At 29.2% G+C, this 19659-nt stretch overlaps 1 protein-coding gene across 2 annotated transcripts; it reads left to right on the top strand.

Moving 5' to 3' along the window:
- Nucleotides 1–597: 597 nt before the first annotated feature.
- Nucleotides 598–18486, top strand: LOC112777739 (probable LRR receptor-like serine/threonine-protein kinase At1g05700). 2 transcript variants are annotated; one of them, XM_072227859.1, is made up of 13 exons: nt 598–951; nt 5557–6115; nt 7733–8223; nt 9325–9460; nt 9630–9701; nt 9799–9870; nt 12763–12843; nt 13367–13515; nt 14128–14342; nt 14758–14884; nt 16397–16459; nt 16571–16760; nt 17991–18486. In XM_072227859.1, exons 1-13 carry the CDS (start codon nt 783–785, stop codon nt 18376–18378), a joined length of 2712 nt encoding a protein of 903 aa, XP_072083960.1. In that variant the 5' UTR covers nt 598–782; the 3' UTR covers nt 18379–18486. The 2 variants fall into 2 exon arrangements, with proteins under 2 accessions (XP_072083960.1, XP_072083961.1); XM_072227860.1 differs by lacking the exon at nt 9630–9701.
- The last annotated feature ends 1173 nt before the right edge of the window (nt 18487–19659 follow it).

Raw genomic sequence — 19659 nt, 5'->3', positions numbered from 1 at the left:
GAGTTTAGAGAGAAGTTAAAAAAAATGACTTCTCTCCTAATACTATTACTTTTTACCATATTTTTATAAAATAAACATTTTTAGAACTAAAAATTGAAACACAAAATAATCTATTTATAAGTTAATTTTAATATAGTCATTTATTATTTAAGCTATTTTTTCAAAAAAAAAAAAACTTAATTAAGTTGTTTACTTAAATTGGGCTTAAATACCTATTAGTTATCTACGGAATTGATTTGTTTATCCTAAGGGAAAATATGAGGAGCCAATGGAATATTTGTACAATATGTACAATGTGTACAAATGAGATTTAGGGAGTATTAGAGATATAACCATTAGTGTTATCTTTTTCCATTAGCTGAAACTTTTGAGATGAATGGTATCATGACATAGTATTAGAACTCTAGATCTAAAAAATCAAGAATTTAATTTTTGGTGAACCCGAAAATAGTCCATTGACTCCTAGCATAACTCTTATCCTAATTACTTATTTTCTTGTATATCAATCCGTCGTAATCGGGCCGTACGTTACCGGTAGACATGAATAATATGAGAATTAAGATGATCAACAAGAGAACCACACGTTGGCTTTGACTCATTCCTGTGTGAGCTGTTACTCATATAGACTTGAAGAAGTTCCATCATTTAATGAGTACTACTCTTTGAAATTAAGAAACTCAGAGAGTCAAGTCAATAATGGGTACATATAACTACTTCTTATGCTTTGAAATGGTACTACTACTCTATCTTCAATAATTTTGCAAAACTTGGCGGATATATATATGGTTGAGTTTAGTGGACATCATCAACCTCTGGACTTGCAAATTCTATGGTTCTTGTTTTTATCAAACATGGAGAGAGCAATAATAATATACTACGGGGTTCTGCTTTTAACTCTCTTATGTGCCTCCTTTATCTACGCACTTGTACCCAATACCACTAATATTCCAGGTATCTATCTTGTTATGAAATTAGAGAGTGTTTGTTAGTGTCTATATCCATAGGAAATGTGGATATAATGGTATATATTTATTGTTTATTTGTTGAATATAAATTTAAAAATTTGTTAAAAAGTTTCTTATAAATATTATTAAATTTGTTATTAATATTATGAGAAGTTTTTATTGTTTGAATTATTGATTTTTTATTATGAACGATGATGGAAGAGAAAAGTTACGTTGGTGGTGACTGGTGATAGATGAAAAATCTAAGATGGAGTAAACGCATTAGGCATACAATCCGGGCAGAGCTAGGATAAAATTTAGGGAATGACCGAAGTTTAATTTTTTAATATAAAGGGATTAAAATTAAAATTTTAAGAAGATTAAACAAAAATTTACACATAACCCATAAAAAAAAGGTTAAAATTTAGGGGGTCACTGCTCCCCCTTTATGCATGAGTGGCTCGCCCCTGCATACAATGAGAGTATTATAGATTTTTTGAGAGTTATATATGTTTTAGATATTTATTTTGTCAAACATAAACACATAAATATATTTTATATTTATGTTTTAATTAAAATTAATTATTAATATAAAATATATATTAAAATATAAAATACATATTATAAATAAATTAAATTATATATATTTATGATAAATTTTAAATTTAATTATTCTTTCAGTCACTATAATTTTATCAAATTTTTAATTATAAGTTTATATATTTTTTTAATTAAATTTCTATAATATATTAGATTTTGTAATTAAGTTTTTATTAACAATAAACGATAAAAAAAAAAAAAACGTTTATGAAGTGTAAATTTACTAATTCACCTATACTTTCAACATAGAGGAACCACCCTCTCTCTATTTGTCTATTCTCTGCAAATTTAAACATTAATCTCCAAAGTCACACTCCTTCGTTCAATTCAACCTCTCGGTGACATTCTATCGAACACCTCACCCCTAACTTCACCCCTTCTCTTCTTTCTTCCACCCTTACCTTCCTCCGCCACTCTTTCCACCTCGTCCACCATCTCTTCATCTTCTTCTGTCACTATCTTTCCTCTACTAACAAACTCCCTATTTCCATAGTAAAATTTTTGCCATAATAAACATAAATGCAAAACTAAAATTTTTAATTTACTTTAATCAAATACAATTAAAAACAATTCTCTACTACCACCTTCTCCTCCCCCAACCCCACTACTGTTACCTTGTTTCTAATTCTAAATACAATTCCTCTCTCTCCGTCTTTTTTTGGATTTCCACATGTCCCTCCGATCCCAAATTCCCAAAACCGCTTCAGTAGGAGCTTCGGCTGCTCACACCAACCAAAATGATACCACCATTTTCAGTCTTGCGTCCGAGTTGCGACCATCGCTCGTAATTTTGACCGAGTTGAACATGCCTTGCTCGAAAGAGAAACACACCTTATTGCGGCAATTCAAGAGAAGGATAACGAAATGGCGTCCCTCAAAGTGAAGGATAGTATCTATAGCTTGAATAAGTTGAATCTCAAATTGTAGCTCAAGAAATTCAGAAATAAAGGAACAAAAGTAGTCGTTGATGTTAAAAAAAAAGGAGAATGTGAGTTCTGATCCAAGCAGTGCTGGAAAGTGCATGCATTGTTTAGAGATAAAGAACAAATTGAAAAAAGAGAAAGGTATGAGTGAGCCTCTTAGGGATAATAACATGCAGTTAGAATTTAAAAAGTCTGAGCTCGACAAGAGAGGTGTTATTGAGGATCTTATAAATAAGAACATTAAATTGGAAGCTGAGAAGGGTGGGTTATTGGAAGAGTAAAAGAAATGGGATGCTGCCAAAATTGATGGGTTGAGAAAGGAGGCGTGCGCCTTTGACTAAAGGATTTTTTTTGTAATTTAGGAAATAAGATTTAGGTGTTTTTAGCAAGGTTCTGAGAACCGAATCGGTCATCGAATCGTTCTAACTACTGGTTTACTGGTTCATAAGTTCAACTGGTTCAATCGTGATTGAATCGAAAAAACTATTTTATAATAAAATAATAAATAAAATATAAATAAACACATGAAAATATAATTATAGTCTAATGTAAACTTTAAAATATCATTCAAATTAAAAGTACTACATAAACCAGAATGTTATAATCTCATTCAAATACAAATTCAAAAGTCAAAAAATAAAACAACCAATCAAACATAACATAGCAACATCAAAATGATCCAAGTTTGTCATCAATCATCAAAATCCTCCATAACTTGCTGCAGATTTGCGTCATTGATATCATCACCTTCATTTCCACTACTTGGACCAGAAAAAGCAAGTGGTGCAGCATAAGATGTATTACTACTATCACCACTACCACCTTGATCTAAATCAGCATCAATCTCATCTAACAAAATATAACACATTATCAATAAATTAAAGATCAAAGCTATTGTAATTTATTGTCTGATCAATAAACTATAATACTCACCAAACAAATCTTCAATATTACTTGGAAGATCAGGCTCTTTTTCAACAACCTCTTCCGTCACCCAAAAATCAACCATATCAATACTTTCAATATCGATTGGATCATACTGCAACTTTTGCTTTCTTTTTTTCTTTCCTTCATAATAAATTAAATACAATATATGATAACCCTAGTATATTAACTATACAAAATCTAATGATATGAAATGAAAGGATGAAATATATATTACCTGAATTTAAGACACAAAATTATATGTAACATACACAATATCACTTAGCCTATCATGCTCCAATCTATTCCTTCTTGTTGTATGAATTTGATCAAAAAGACTCTAATTCCTTTCACACCCTGAAGAAGCAGATGCTTGGCTAAGAATGCGAACTGCCATATTTTGTAAACATGGAGCAGAACCACCAAACAACCTCCAATCTATATTTTGTAAAGCAACGTATCTCCAAGCAGGATCATTTTTTCCCCAAACATTAGAAGTTTGTGACTGACTTTCGTTAGTCGCGGGAGGAAGAGAACTTTCATTCGAAGCATAAATATTTTCAGCATTATTATTCCTAGGCAGTTCTTAGTTGATACTTTCATCCATACCTAAACATTACCAGCAATCCAACTCAATAATCTCAACTCTCAAGTTCACAACAAACAACATCCAAAATTATTCAAAATTATTCACAATTACTCCACAAACAACAAAATTCAGTTCAGTAAACAAAGCAAAATCAGTTCAGTTTCAGTAATCAGTAAATAACAATTATTAACCAAAGTTCACAGTTCAGTTTAGCAGGATCAGTTGAATCAGTTCACACTTCACAGTTTCACACTACACAGTTCAAAGAAAAATAAAATAGGGAGACAGAGTTCACACTTCACAGTTTCAGAGTTCATCATGTCACACTTCAGTGAGTTCAGTTCACAGAGCTTCACAAAATCAAAGAACTACTTAATCAAACTCATCAGGAGACAGAAACATGCAACAGTTATTCAATCAAATAATCATAACTAAAAAAAAATTACCTGAAACTCTGAAAGCTCGAAGGCACCTTCAAGGCTTCAATAGAACATGCAATAGGGAGAGTGGGAGACAGCGACGGCTGCTGTGCGACGGAGGTGGCTGTTCCAACGAATGACGACTGCTGCGCGACGGAGGTGACTGGTTGACTACCACGACGGCTGCTGCGCGATTAGGTGGTTGTTCGAAGGATTGACGGCGGTGGCTCAACGGATGTAATGGACGACCGGACGACGAGCTCGATGACGATGAGAACCCATGTGAGAGTCAGAGAGGCCGGAGGCGTTCTCAGTTCACTTCACTTCTGAGTTCTAAAGCTCGATGAGAAGGCAATTAGGGATTTGGTTACTGATTTAGGGTTCCAGAGGCTGAAACGGCAACATTTTGCTGTCCAGTCAAAAAACCGGCCGAATCACGGTTCGGTTCGACCGACCGATTATCGGCCGGTTCACCGGTTCAGTCCCGGTTTTCAAATTTTGCTATTTGCCTGAATCGTTCTTGTGTTTGGTTTACGGTTCAACCGGTTCGACCGGCCAGTCCGAATCGATTTTCAGAACATTGGTTTTTAGTTTTATAGGTGGTATGTTCCTTTATTTAATAGAATTCTGTTAACATTAAAGTTTTTGTCATAGTAAAAATTTAATTACAAAATTTAATATAGTATAGAAATTCAATTGAAAAAAAAATATAAGGATCTATTTAAAATTCGATGAAATTATAAAGACTAAAAGAATAATTAAACCTAAATTTTACTCAATCCTTTTTTAAAAAAAGAGTAAGTTATTATCTATAATAAATCTAAATAGTTATCATCATCAAATTCGTTTTAATTCTAAATTTAATTTGAGTTTTGACAATCAAACTAATTAATTATAGTAAAACCATTTAAACTTTATACTTACAAAATCACACCATTTTTATATCAACTTCATTACCAATTATAGAATTTATTTTTATGCAATTAACTATAATCATATAATTCATTTTATTCAATAGTTATTAGACATGTTATAGGAATAACTTACTTTTTATTTGACATAGAGTATTTTTGATGTGCAAACACCTTTATGCATATATGTCTATGTCTTATGGTATATATTAACCAATTAGATCCTACTTGATAAAACATTTGTAGGTTTCATAACCATTGATTGTGGATCGAGCAAAGAATACTTGGACGAAGAAACTGGAATTTGGTACGAGACGGACAAAAGCTTAGTAGAAACAGGAAAGAATTGGAAGGTTCCAGGGAGTTCAAATTTAAACGATCCATACTTCGGAAAACCATCAAGAACGGTGAGATGCTTTCCGGAGGGAGTGAGAAACTGTTACACACTAAGAGCGCCACAACAACAGAGGTATCTAATTAGGGCTATATTCACATATGCCAACTACGACGCCAAAAATCAAAGCATGACATTTGATATTCACCTTGGCGTGAATTCATGGGCCACAGTGAGTCTTGATTCCAATTTATATTGGTCCTTCACGGAAATTATATACACTCACACCAGTGATTCCATACAAGTTTGTCTTGTAAAAACTGGCCAATCAACTCCTTGCATTTCTTCGTTGGAACTACGCCCTTTGAACACCTCTGTTTATGCTCTCAACTCAACCACCAATCCACAATCATTACTGTGCTATCAATCACGGATTGATGTTGCATCACTTACCTCCCCTCAATATATGAGGTTAGATTTCTCTTCATGTTCAAAAATGTTTAACCATGTCTTTCTTTATTATTACTACGTGTTTAATTTTGATGTAGGAAAAGTATAAGTAAACAACTTTAAATCAGTTAATTTTAAACAATTGTGATGCTGAGAATGACCTTCACATACAATTTTGTTGGTCCAATTAGAATTCCTAAATTTGTAATTGTGGCTCAAGTTTGCCTTTACCAAAATACTAATTTAGCACAATTGCATGATATGATGGACACTTCTTAAACGATGGCATACTGGTTTCGCGCCCAAACCCTTTGAAAACCACATAGTGTAAGGATTTTCTTGATATTTTGCAACCTATAATTGTCGTAGTGGAAAAAAAAGAGAGTTTTAACCCACAAAAAACTGAAACTACGTGATTTTCAAAGGGTTTGAGCGCGAAATCAATGCACCCTTATTTAAGTAGTATTCACTATGTCATGCAATTGTGTCAGATAAGCATTTTGGTGATGGAGATGATCGTAGAGGCAAGTCAAAGCCACAATTACAAATTTAAAAGTTCTAATTAGGGTCAATGAAATTGTGATAGTTAATTTTGAGCATGGGACTAAATTTCAACTGTCAGAGGCCAAATTAAAATTTAACTCGTAATTAATAAGTATGAAGTACAATTTAAAAATACTTGTTGGTTAGTACTTTATTGATTATCTAACAAAATGACAAAAAATATTTTTTATTTTATAGAATTAGGTAATTAGATAGACACATAAATTTAGTTTATATCTATTGTGCATAAAAATTTATTATTATTAAGTTAAATTATTCTACTAATTTTTATAATTTTATTAAATTTATAATTAAATCTCTATATTTTAAAAGCTTTCAATTGAGTTTACATTATTTTAAATTCTGTAGTTAAGATTTTGTTATATCAAAAAATTAGAGTTAATTGAATAATATAAAAAAAATATTTAGATTTAGGAATTTAAAATTTAAATGTAGGTATTTTTAATTTAAAAAAATTATTAATTTTAATATTTTTAATACGATAAAAATCAAATTATAAAATTAAAAATAATATATAGACCTATAAAAAACTTTAAATGATAAAAACTTAACCACAAATTCATACAACTATAGAAACTAACAGAACTTGTTATTATTATTATTAGGAAAAAGTATATATAACTAACAACATTTTGAACAATATGTAAACAATGTGAATTAATAGGGTTAAAAGAGTAAATTTAATTAGTAGCATTAAATTAGAGTGTAGTGTATTTTTTTTGGATCCCGCTAGGGTGACAATGGACTATTTGTACAATGTGTACAATAGGCTATTGAGTTACAAAATGAACATCTCTCATACTATCTAAAATAACCATCCGAGTACTAGCGATAACTTTTCAAATTTAGCGCTCTAATACCATGTCATGAAACCACTTATCCCAAAAGTTTCAGTTGAAGGGAAAAGGTAACACTAATGATTATATCTCTAATACTCCCTAAACCTCCATTGTACACATTGTATAAATATTCTATTGGTTTCTCATACTTTCCCATTTTTATTTAATCAGTGCTTGTTCTTGTTATTCAAAATAGTCATTGTTTACCTATCATTCCCCTTATTATTATTATTAGGTACAGAGATGATGTTTATGACCGGATTTGGAGGTATGATCGCGACGTAGATACTTGGCGAAGCTTGGTATTAGATGATAACTCGACGGCCATTGATGTTGATGCTTACAAGTTACCATCCCAAGTAATGAAAACTGCTGCGCAATCACTGAATATGTCGCATCCCTTAGAATTGGGTCTCTCCACTTTGCTAATAGATCTTGATGACGCTACAGAATATTATGTGTACTTTCACTTTGTGGAAATTCAGAAACTCACGGCTGGGAAAAAAAGATTAATTAACATAGCCCTTAACTCGCAAAGCATACTCTCACAACCCTTGGTTCTTGAATACCTGAAACCAGTTACTGTTGGTTCTTCATACACAGCACAAGTTAATGCTACTTTTAGCATTAGTGCAGCGTTAGGATCGGAAGCTCCTCCTATCCTCAACGCCTTTGAGGTCTATAAGTTGATCACGCAAATTGATTCTCCAACTGATCCAAGAGATGGTATGTATGTAATTATTTTAATAAGTTGTTTTTTTCTTTCATTATTTGGTAATTATTGTGATAACAAAAATTATATTTACACGTTAAAATCAACTACTAAAATTAGTCTTTATATATTTAATTTATTTATAATATATATTTTATATTTTAATATATATTTTATAAAAAATTATTAGGAGCATCAAAATTTATTAATTTTGATTATGAACTAATTATCAATATTTAAAAGTATGACATGAAGTATGTTGTTGAATTATTAAATTAAAAGAATTAAAATTAAAAAATTGTATTTAATAATTAGGTGATAGTAAAAAATAATAAATTTTAATAATTTTTTAATATTTTTATATTTTGTATTAATTGCATTAATAGTAACTGTTTTAGGTTTTTATAGATAAATATGTGAATCATTTTAGTGTTAAATTTTGATATATATCATATTGATGAACAAAAAGTATAAATCCTTCTATGTTGATTATATTTTTTCATATATAAATAAAAGTATATAAACTATGAGGTAGAAATATTTTAATTAACACATTCATTTAAAATTTTTAAATGACTTTTACTATTTCGACGGTTAGAATAAATGAATAATTGGATGAGCATGTTAAACAATACATTAATTTATGTATATAAATTTAATCTAATACACTTATTGACATTGTAAAATAATTTTTTATGTATATTTAATTACATAATGTTACATTACTAAAAATAATTATTTTATATATTAATCGTGTGACTGGTCATTTAAAAGAAGTAAATTAAAGAACGAATATAATTAAATGACTAGCTGGGCTATAAAATATTTTACACTGTTAGTACGTACATTAAAATTAATAACTATGTTACATATACATCAAAATTATCAGCTACTAAAATTAACCACCAGTATAAAATATATATTAGAATACAAATACGCATTGAAAATAAATTAAACCACACATATATTTATATATAAATATATTAGTGGCTGATTAGTGTATCAATAACATTTTTGTAAAACTAAACTAAATAATTTATAACTTGAGTTTTAAGGAAGGTTTAAGAAATTGTTTAACTTAATTAATTAGCATGGTGAATTGTGTTTATTATTAGTTGGTGGTATGAGGGACATCAAAAGTGCGTACCAGATATCTAGGTTAAGTTGGCAAGGAGATCCATGTCTTCCAGATCAATTTGCATGGGAGGGTCTCACTTGCAACTATCAAACCAATCCAAGGATCACGTCATTGTAAGTACTAATTAAGTACTAATAAGCTAATATTAATGTCAAATTAATTAAGCCATTGCTTGATTGTATGCATCATCATTATCATCGTCATGTTCATTTTTATCTTGCAATTTATTTCAACTTAAATGTATGGGTTGGTTGTCGAATTATATTATGAATTATAATATAGGAATCTGAGCTCAAGCAAACTGAGAGGGAAGATAAATTCATCATTCTCATATCTCACGGAACTAGAATACTTGTAAGCAGTGATAATATATAATTGTGGCTGATTAATGTTGTGTTAATAAGTTGAAGTATGTCATTTTTACCAATAAATTTATGTGTTCATGTTTCAGGGATTTATCTAATAACGAATTGGAAGGATCTCTGCCTGAATTTTTGGCAGACTTGTCAAGGTTAAAAGTTCTGTAAGTTTAACTAAAATCTTAATTTTTTATTTAACTTTAAGTTGCCCGTTTTATGGTCACTACGCTTTTATATTAACAATCAGTTAATAATATTCGTTTAAATTAAAATCGACGACCATGATGAAAGAGCCTAACAGCAGCAAAAATAATACAAATATTCAATATAAGAACAATACAAAAACATTCACAACACAATATGGCAGCAACTATGAACAAGTAAATATAGTAAGTAAAGCAATAACAAGAATACGAGATTTTAACGTGAAAAAATTCTTCAATGTGAGAGGTAAAAACTACGAATCGGCAAGATCAATGAAATAGCTCTACTATAATCAAATGAGATATAAGAGAGTCTCAAACAAAGCACAAATAGTACATATAACCAGCCAAAATACTAAAGCACCAAAACTTACAAATGAGAAGCAAGAAGATGAAAAATACCCAAAAAATAGAGCTTCTGTTCGAAGCCAATTTCTCCTACTGCAGACCTCCAATCAACAGCTCCACCGTCTAGAATAAAGAATAAGATGAGAGGAACACGAAATTTAAATTTCAAGCCGATCCAACGGTAAACAAATGAGAAATTGATATTTGAAATTTGCTGCTTTGCATAAAAACGAAAATTCTATTTTTCCTCTTCTCTCTCACTTTGGTAGCTATACTTTCTACCTTTCAATGACTCTAAAAATCTTATTAGGGTTGTAGTACAATGAATACAAAGAGACCCCCAAAAATTATACTTAGATCTCACAAAAAAGAAAAAAAAAATGTCCAACACATGATATCAAGTATTTTGATGACGAATTGCATCAATTTTAGCAGATAATCAAGATAATACTAATCATGATTTTGAAATGCATAAATTTTACATATTATTAGGAAAGTAAAAGAATGTAAGATATAATTATTTATGTATTTCTATTAAATATAAATAGTTTAAGTTTTTAAAATAAATAATTTATAATATAGTAGCAGAGATTTTTTATGCCAAAAAAAATCTACAGTTCAATTCTAGATATCAAAACATAATTAAAAAGAAAATTCAGCACAAAATAATCAAAATCAGAGAAATAGCCTGTATCTGGAATCATTCATGTGCTTCAAATTTAAAAGAATCTTATATGAGAAAATGCGTTAGATATAAATTATTGTACCTAAGAGCTTAGCTTGTTGAAATAATTCATTTTTATGATAAAGAAAATTGATACTAAAAAAACACTAAAAATAAAAAATAAATTTTATATCTTCGTTTCATAGCAATTTGATTATTGGCAATAGCTACCATCTAGGATGTTCGGTTTGCAGTTTGGTTCGATTTTTTTATAAAAATTCATTCGATTTAATATTATTTTAATTATGCGATTTGGTTTGGTTCGATTTTTTTATTGAAATCATTCAAATCAAATCAAATCAATTAAAATCGATTTGGTTTGGTTCGATTTTTTCGGTTTTTTAACTAATTATAGAAAAGAAGTCTAAAAATTGCAGGAAATATTAGAGCCAAGACTGAAATATAAAAAAAATAGTAGAGTGCAAGCAACTAACAAACATTAGTATGTACACTTCCGTTCAAACATTCCTAAGTTCATGTACTGATTGGAATTGGACAAAATACAGAAATTGCTACTGCAAATTGTACAACTTTTTACTTTCACCATTAACAACAAAATATTATGAAGGATGTGACATTCATGACAAATCAATGAAACTTCTTCAGTAAAAATCAAGTTCAATTAATCATGAAAATGAGCAAGAACTAAGGGCTGAAGGTGGAGCAAAATACATTTTAGAAAGGAAAAGATAAGAGCCAGAATCATTCCTTTAAACAGAAGCAAAAATATCAATAGGTTGAACATAAAAAATCAAGGGAAAAAAAAAAAGATTAACAACATGATAATGATTGAAACTATAATGAAATAAAAGATCACAGAATCTGCTGTTTGGTAAGTTTTTCATAGCATTGGATCTAAATTTTCGATCCAAGCCAATAAATCTATCCTGTGCCACAATCCTGCATTAATGAAACAGACTTCCAAAAATCAATAACAAATACATTGAACAAATACACTGAACAAATAATTAAAAAATCAAAAGCATCAATTCAAACAAATACATTCAGCAAATATATTCAACAATGAACAACAATCAGCAACAAATATATTCAACAAATACATTCAACAAATATATTCAACAAATACCCGACTTGGAGGCTCCATATCTAACTCGATGGACTCTGACCTTCGACGGTGCTAGGAGGAAGGGGGCTCGGCACTGTTGGGAGGGGCTGGGTTCGGCGCTGCTGAGAGGGGTTGGGAGGTCTAGGTTCAACACTGCTGGGAGGGACTGGACTTGGTGCTGCTGGGAGGGGCTAGGAGGGCTGGTTTCGGCGCTATGCTGGGAGGGGCTGGGTTTAGCACTGCTGGGAGGGGTTGGGAGGGGTTAGTTCGGCGCTATGCTGGGAGGGAGATTTTGAACGTGCTAGGTTAGAGTTAGGGTAATCTGATTTGGGGGTGGGGTAATAATGGGGTTGGGCTAATGGAGTAATGAGATAATGGTTTTTTTTAGGTGACTGGTTCGATTCGGTTCAGTTGGAATTTTCATTGTCAGAACTAAAAATCTAGCTGAATTGCAATAAAAACAGCAAAACATATTTTTTTCGATTTTTTCAGTTATCGATTTATTCGATTTTCGATTTTTTGATTCGGTTGGTCAGTTTAGATCGATCCGAATCGATTTTAAACACCCCTACTACCATCCCACATGGTCATCTTCTAACTTGTGTCTTTGGAACTTAGGAGTAGGTTCTTATATAAAAAAATAAACATAAATTTAATATTTCAGATCGATTTGCTGGCTTTTGAAATTACATATCATATTTTATTATCTGTGCAGTAATTTGACAGGAAACAACCTTTCGGGTTTAATTCCTAAGGCTCTCCGAAAGAAGGTTGCAGATGCAAGTTTGCAATTAAGGTTCGTTTTCATATTTTCTGATCTCTGGTTCAACACCCAATGCTGCTATACATGGCGATGAACTATACATGCATGTAAATATCAATAATATAAACGAATATATTAATTCGTCACGTGACATATATTTATATTATTTGAGATATAATTATTCATATGTCTTTTTTTATTAGATTAAAATTAAAAAAAAAAATTATGCTATGATATCAAAATTTGTATAACATAAAAATTTAAAGTTCTATTGTTAATTTTAAAAGAAAAAAAAAAGTATAAGATAAATAAAAAAATAAATTATGCAAAAATCCAATTTAAATTTTTTAATTTAAAAAAATTATTTTATAAATTTTTTATTTTTAGAATTCACTCGGTATAAAATTCTAGATTTTTTGAATATAAAGTTCATATCACAAAATTATTTATCTCAAAAATTTAAGTTAATAAAAAGAGACATAAATAATTATATCTTTAACGGAAAAAAAAAATGTTATCATGAGTTTCATGACCCTACTCTTTACCTTAACATCAGTGTTGGTGGTAATCCAAATCTCTGCGTAAAGGATTCATGCAACAATAAGAAGTTTGTTACACCACTCATGGCATCTCTTGCAGCAGCTTTAATTTTAATCCTTTTGATCGCTGGATTTTGGATATTTCAAAGAAGACGAAAACAAAAAGGTACTCCTCCATTGTATATATCCTCTTTAATTTCCATTCTAATATAAGGTAAAGGATGATTGCTCTTTGAACAAAACTATAATCATCATCAATTAACTACAATCTCACACACACACGTACTGAAATTATTAAAAATTTAATAATAATATGCATACAATGACAAAAAAAAGTACAGAGAAACTAAAGTATTTAACAAATCAATTATTTTAAATATATATTAAAATCAGTTATCAAAAGTATTAATTAATTATTAGTATAAAATATATGCTGAAATATAAAATATATATTAAAAATTAATTAAATAATTATACATATATTTATATATAAATATATAATGACTAATTTTAGTGTATATATAATATTTTAGTTAATAAATAAATTAAAAATATTATTTACACATTAAAATTAATTACTATATATTTATGTATAAATACATATATATTTTATATTAAAGACTAATATTAATAGCTGATTTTAGTACACTTAACATAGTTGTGAATAAATAATAAGTTGTATAAGTTGGAATGAATTTTTTGTTTTTTTGTCGAAGATTTTTACGTATATATTTCCATGCATGTTTAATTTTGATTCTAATTTTCTTTATAACAATAGAAGCACATATTATTAAAGAGGGAGCATCGTTGAAATTAAAACAAGCAGCATTCACTTACAATGAGATTCTCTCTATCACTGATAACTTCAAAACAATGATTGGAGAAGGAGGATTTGGAAAAGTTTATTTTGGCATTTTACCGGATCATACTCAAGTTGCTATCAAGTTGCTTTCTCCATCATCACGGCAAGGTTATACGGAGTTTCAATCAGAGGTTAGATCAATCGTAAATTTGTCGATTTTAGTTAAAAAATAAATTAACATACTAATTGTCTATTTTATATAATAAATCTAATACTATTTATTTAATTTTGAAAAAAAATTTATTATCTAAATTTATTGACGTCAAAAACTGTTAATATTATAAATATTAAAATAGACGAAATATTTGTCGATTAAAATAAAATCTTTCCATTTCATTGTTGATAATGCAATGATAATAATATTAAGATCGTTAAAATAATAGATGACTCGATCGTCGATTTTAATATTTTTAGTAAATTTGACTATTCATTTTGGATATCAATAATTATACTGTTTCTTGTAGTGATTGAGATGCATGAATAATTAATCTGATCTCACAATGCATTCTCTCATCAAGTTTTTTAGGGGCTAAATTTCAAATGCAGGTACATCTTCATAGCCTTATACGTCATAGGAACTTAGTCTCTCTCGTTGGGTATTGTGATGAAGGAGAGAATAAAGCATTGATTTATGAATATATGTCCAATGGCAATCTCCGGCAACATTTGTCAAGTATAATAATCTATCTTTTGTCCTTCAATCTCGCTACATTACCAAATAATATTTTTGCCAACTTTTGCCCATTTTTGTTTATAATTATATTTAATAAAAATGTCTTTGTAGATGTGTTTAATAAAAATATATTTTTTATAAATATGTCTAATAAAAATATTTTTATAGATGTATTTTTTAGATATGCCTCTTTATTAATGTGTTTAAAATATAATAATTAATTATTATTGACAATAAATTAGCAGATAATATATTGATACCCTGTACTTTTCCTTTGTCCTTTTATCATAATAAGCATATGCTAGATTTAATACCAATTTACCTATCTAAGAAACTCAAGTCAAAGTATTTTCATCCATTTACTTTTATGTGCTTGTTTGTGCCTAAAATTGGTAATTATAAATTGTAAAATGACAACTTAATTAAATATATTATTATTATTATTTAATGGTGTTTAATTATCATTTTTTTTAAAAAAAAAACTACATGTATGTGAGTCTGATCTCCACCTAATACAAATTATTATTTTTAAAAAATTCTTCAATTCTTAAAATTAGTAAAAAGAAAGCTTGAAAAATACTGTTGGTATAAATATATAGTACTATACAAGATTTTAAAATAAATATTTAACAATATGCAGTTTCATTGTTAATAATAATAATAATAATGACAAGCACTAATGATGTTCTCTTATTATAGAATGGATGGAGTATTAAAGCAGTGTCCTGATAAGGAACAAAATCACAAAGCAACACACAAGACATAATATTAGCATTTCTATATCTTTTTCGGAAATGTTTGGTAACAAAACAATATGACTAAAAAATAGTCAAAATTTGTCTTATTTAATATTTATTAATAAATGCTAGAGTAAAGTATTGTTTTTGTCTCTAACGTTTGGGGTAAGTCCTATTTGTGTCCCTAATATTTAAATCCTCCTATTTGTATCCTTAACGTTTATAAAAGTGATTCAATATTATCCTACTATCAATTATACTAACAAATCAGATTATATTTTTCAATTATTCTCACTTGGATGTATTCATTCTCAATTAGGTCTCACTTGGATATGTTCGATTTTAATATTATACGCACTATTTGTGTTTAGATTCAATTATGTCCCTAGAAAAGTGAATTATGTAAATGTTGTAGGAATTAATTTCAACATTTGATGAGCTATTTTTCGAAGTAAATCATCGATTCTATCCTAGACATTTGTATTCTAACTTCAAGAATAGATTTTTAAAATTCAAAATAAAGCGCTCATAATGAGTAATTGACGGCAGGTTAATATTGAATCACTTTTACAAACGTTAGGGATACAAATAGGACGATTTAAACGTTAGGGACACAAATAAGATTTACCTCAAACGTTAGGGACAAAAATGATACTTTACTCTAAATGCTAAATAAGACAAATTCTGACTTTTTTTTTTCTCCTTAACATTATCATATTTTTTTTATGTTATTAGTAAAATTGAAATTAGCATGTTATTCTTGAATTGTGTGCAGGGGAAAACCCATATGTGTTGAATTGGAATGAGAGACTCAACATAGCAATTGATGCAGTGAATGGTATACAAACCGATCCAATTTTTTTCTGTTTTGTCGCAATTTGTGTTTCTTTCTGCTCTTGTCATTGTTATATATATAACAAATCATATTTTGTTATGGATTCTCTATCAGGACTAAATTATTTGCATAATGGTTGCAATCCATCAATCGTACATAGAGATTTGAAGACTTCAAATATATTGCTAGATCAGTGGAAGCATGCTAAGATAGCTGATTTTGGTCTAAGTAGAGCTTTTCGTAATGATATTGATTCTCACATATCAACTTGTCCTGCTGGTACCCCAGGTTATATTGATCCGGAGTAAGCAACAGCACAAACAAATAAATTAAAAATAGATTTGTGAATACCTTTTAATTAGTTGAACATTTGCGGTTTGTGTGAAATGTTTATACTTTTATCTTGTTAGAATATAATTATTGCTACATGAATATAGTAAACCAGCAATTAAATCACATGTATAAAATATATACTAAAATAATAATGTTTAAAATGAGTCATTGTCATAAAGAAGAGTTTTAGTTGTGTGTTGAAGGGGTCTTACTAAAAATAATTTCAATTATGCTTTCTATGGTGTATGAAGTTCATACAAGAGAAGAGAAATTTGCTGTGTTGGAGAAATTGAGTTATATTGTAGAGTTATGTCAGTCTTTATGGGAGATTTCAATGAGATTGTGTAGATGAAGGGGAGAAAGAATACTGGTTAATGAGTTTCTTTGTAATTTTTTTAACTTGTCTATTTGTTTATTGTTATTCTTACTCCACTTATTGTGTTGAGTCTCTTGTTAAAATATATATATATGGTGAATGTTATTCTATTCTCTCTAAAGTAACATGTAAGTTATTTTTTCTGATGTGTCATATTTTAATTGGGTGTTTATTTTAACCTGAGTTACTTTAATCTCATGAGAGTTAATAATATCTTGGATGACGATGACGGCCTGACAGAAGAAGAAGAAAATGGAACACCCAATAAGACGGTGATACTTAGGAGGCACAACAACGACGACAAAGGAGTGGGGAGGAGTAAACGCAATTAGAGAGAGTTGGAGTACCTTTTCTGCAAGAATGATTTGGGAAGAGAAAACAAGATATCCAATGAGATGATGATGCTTGGGAGGCGTAATGACGACGACGAAGAAGTGGGGAGGAGTAAACGCAATTAGAGAGAGTTGGAGTAACTTTTCTAGAAAAATAATTTTGGAAGAGAAAAGGAAACACCAATGAGACGGTGAAGTAACTCAGGTTAAAATAAACATCTAATTAAAATATGACACGTCAGAGAGGGTAATTTACGTATTATTTTAGAGAGGGTAGAATAGCATTCATCTATATATATATATATATATATATATATATATATATATATAATGTTGAATTTAATCTTTGAAATTTCTAATGCTTATCAAAATAGTATTGATTTTCAGAAAAAATCAAAATAGTTGTAAAAATATAAATCCCAAATGTTGTTAACACTTAATATTTTTTATATCTAAATAAGTTATATATTGTTTTGTTACTATATATGAATAGGTTTCAAAGGGTTGGATGTTTGAATAAGAAAAGCGATATTTACAGCACTGGCATCATTCTGCTTGAGTTGATAAGCGGCCGACCTGCAATATCAAGAGAAGCCAAAGGAGAAGCCATTCACATACTTGAATGGGTTAGGCCCATATTTGAAAGAGGTGATGATGATGACATTCAAAACATTGTTGATTCAAGGTTGTTGCAAGGAGAGTTCAACGTTGATTCCGCAAGAAAAGTTGTACAGATTGCAGTGTCTTGCGCTTCACCAACTGCAGCTGAAAGACCAGACATAAATCAAGTCCTTGTAGAGCTGAAGGAATGCTTATCTTTTGATACGCCTGAGGTGTCCGTACACATTGAAACTGACTGTTCTTTGATCTCCGGTAGATAGCTACCATGTAATAGCTAACAATCTTCTCTAATATAAGTAATCTAAAAAATTTAAACTGATAAAAAGAAAATTACGTAAATAAATATATCTCTAATATTTTTCTTTAAATATAAGCTCTTTCTTTGTTAGAGTGTTAGACTTTTGCATGGATTTTGTCTTTTCTTTTTATTTATCTTATTCCATTTTTTTTATTATCAAAGATCGATCAGACTTTAGTCTTTACTACATGAAACTTTGATACTATATTATAATACGGTTCATTCCAAAAATTTAAATTAATAAACAAAAATAAAAAATGAATGATTATATTTTTAACCATAATTTTTAAACAACTAATTCACTCTATTTAGATGGATATTTATGTGTACAAGTGATTTTAATTTTCATAAATTTTGATTTTTTTTTAGTAATTCAAACCCTGAGAAAAATTCAAATATAAATAGAGAAGATTTAAATTCAATATTACATAAGTCATAAAAAACATAAGACGTTATCAAAAGTAAAAAGATAAAAAAAAAATACAACACAAATTACTTTTTATATGAAGATTAGTTTAATTATTTTCATTTGAATTGTTATCGATAAACAATTATATAAAGAAAAAGTTTAGGAGGCCATCAACTTTTGTGTTTTGTGGTTAGCACTTAACCATCACAAGAAAAGTGAGTGATTTTCTACCATTAGATATAATCTCACACCATTAAAAACACTATTGATGACCAATTAATGGTTACAAAACACAAAAATTGATGGCCCCTTATCACTCTTCTTATATAAAATAATGTCCAAACACAGCTTAAATAAATTGCGGCAAAATAATAAAATTACATTTAGACTATTTTAGCTTATGAATTTTAGTATGTCTACGATTATGGTAACTATAGTAAAATAAACATACTAAAATGACTAATTTAGTAATTTTGAACATACTAATTTAATTTAGCTTCTTAGAATCTGTTATAAATCTGAAAAGGCTAATACCTGAAAAAGAATTTTATTTCAGGTAATCATTTCAAAAAGGACTTTAATTTATAGAACTTTAATTAGGCTCTTTTTCTCTCCGTTTTGTTGGATAAACAAGAATTTTCGTAAACAATGTGAATAGTGAATTTTAAAATTGATCGAATAAAGTAAAAACACACTACACTACTACGAAATTGACAAGTGAAAAAGAGAAGTTATCATATCCATAACTCAAGAAAACAATCAATTGGAAAAAGTTACTTGCCAAGAATTCTGAGCAGTAGATGGCCGAGTGAATTCAAGTATCGCAGAGTGGAG

This window comes from Arachis hypogaea, chromosome 19 (genome assembly GCF_003086295.3).
Source record: "Arachis hypogaea cultivar Tifrunner chromosome 19, arahy.Tifrunner.gnm2.J5K5, whole genome shotgun sequence".
Classification (NCBI taxonomy): Eukaryota; Viridiplantae; Streptophyta; class Magnoliopsida; order Fabales; family Fabaceae; genus Arachis; species Arachis hypogaea.
The sequence above is the reverse complement of the archived record's forward strand: the minus strand, read 5'-3'. Positions and strand labels throughout refer to the sequence as shown.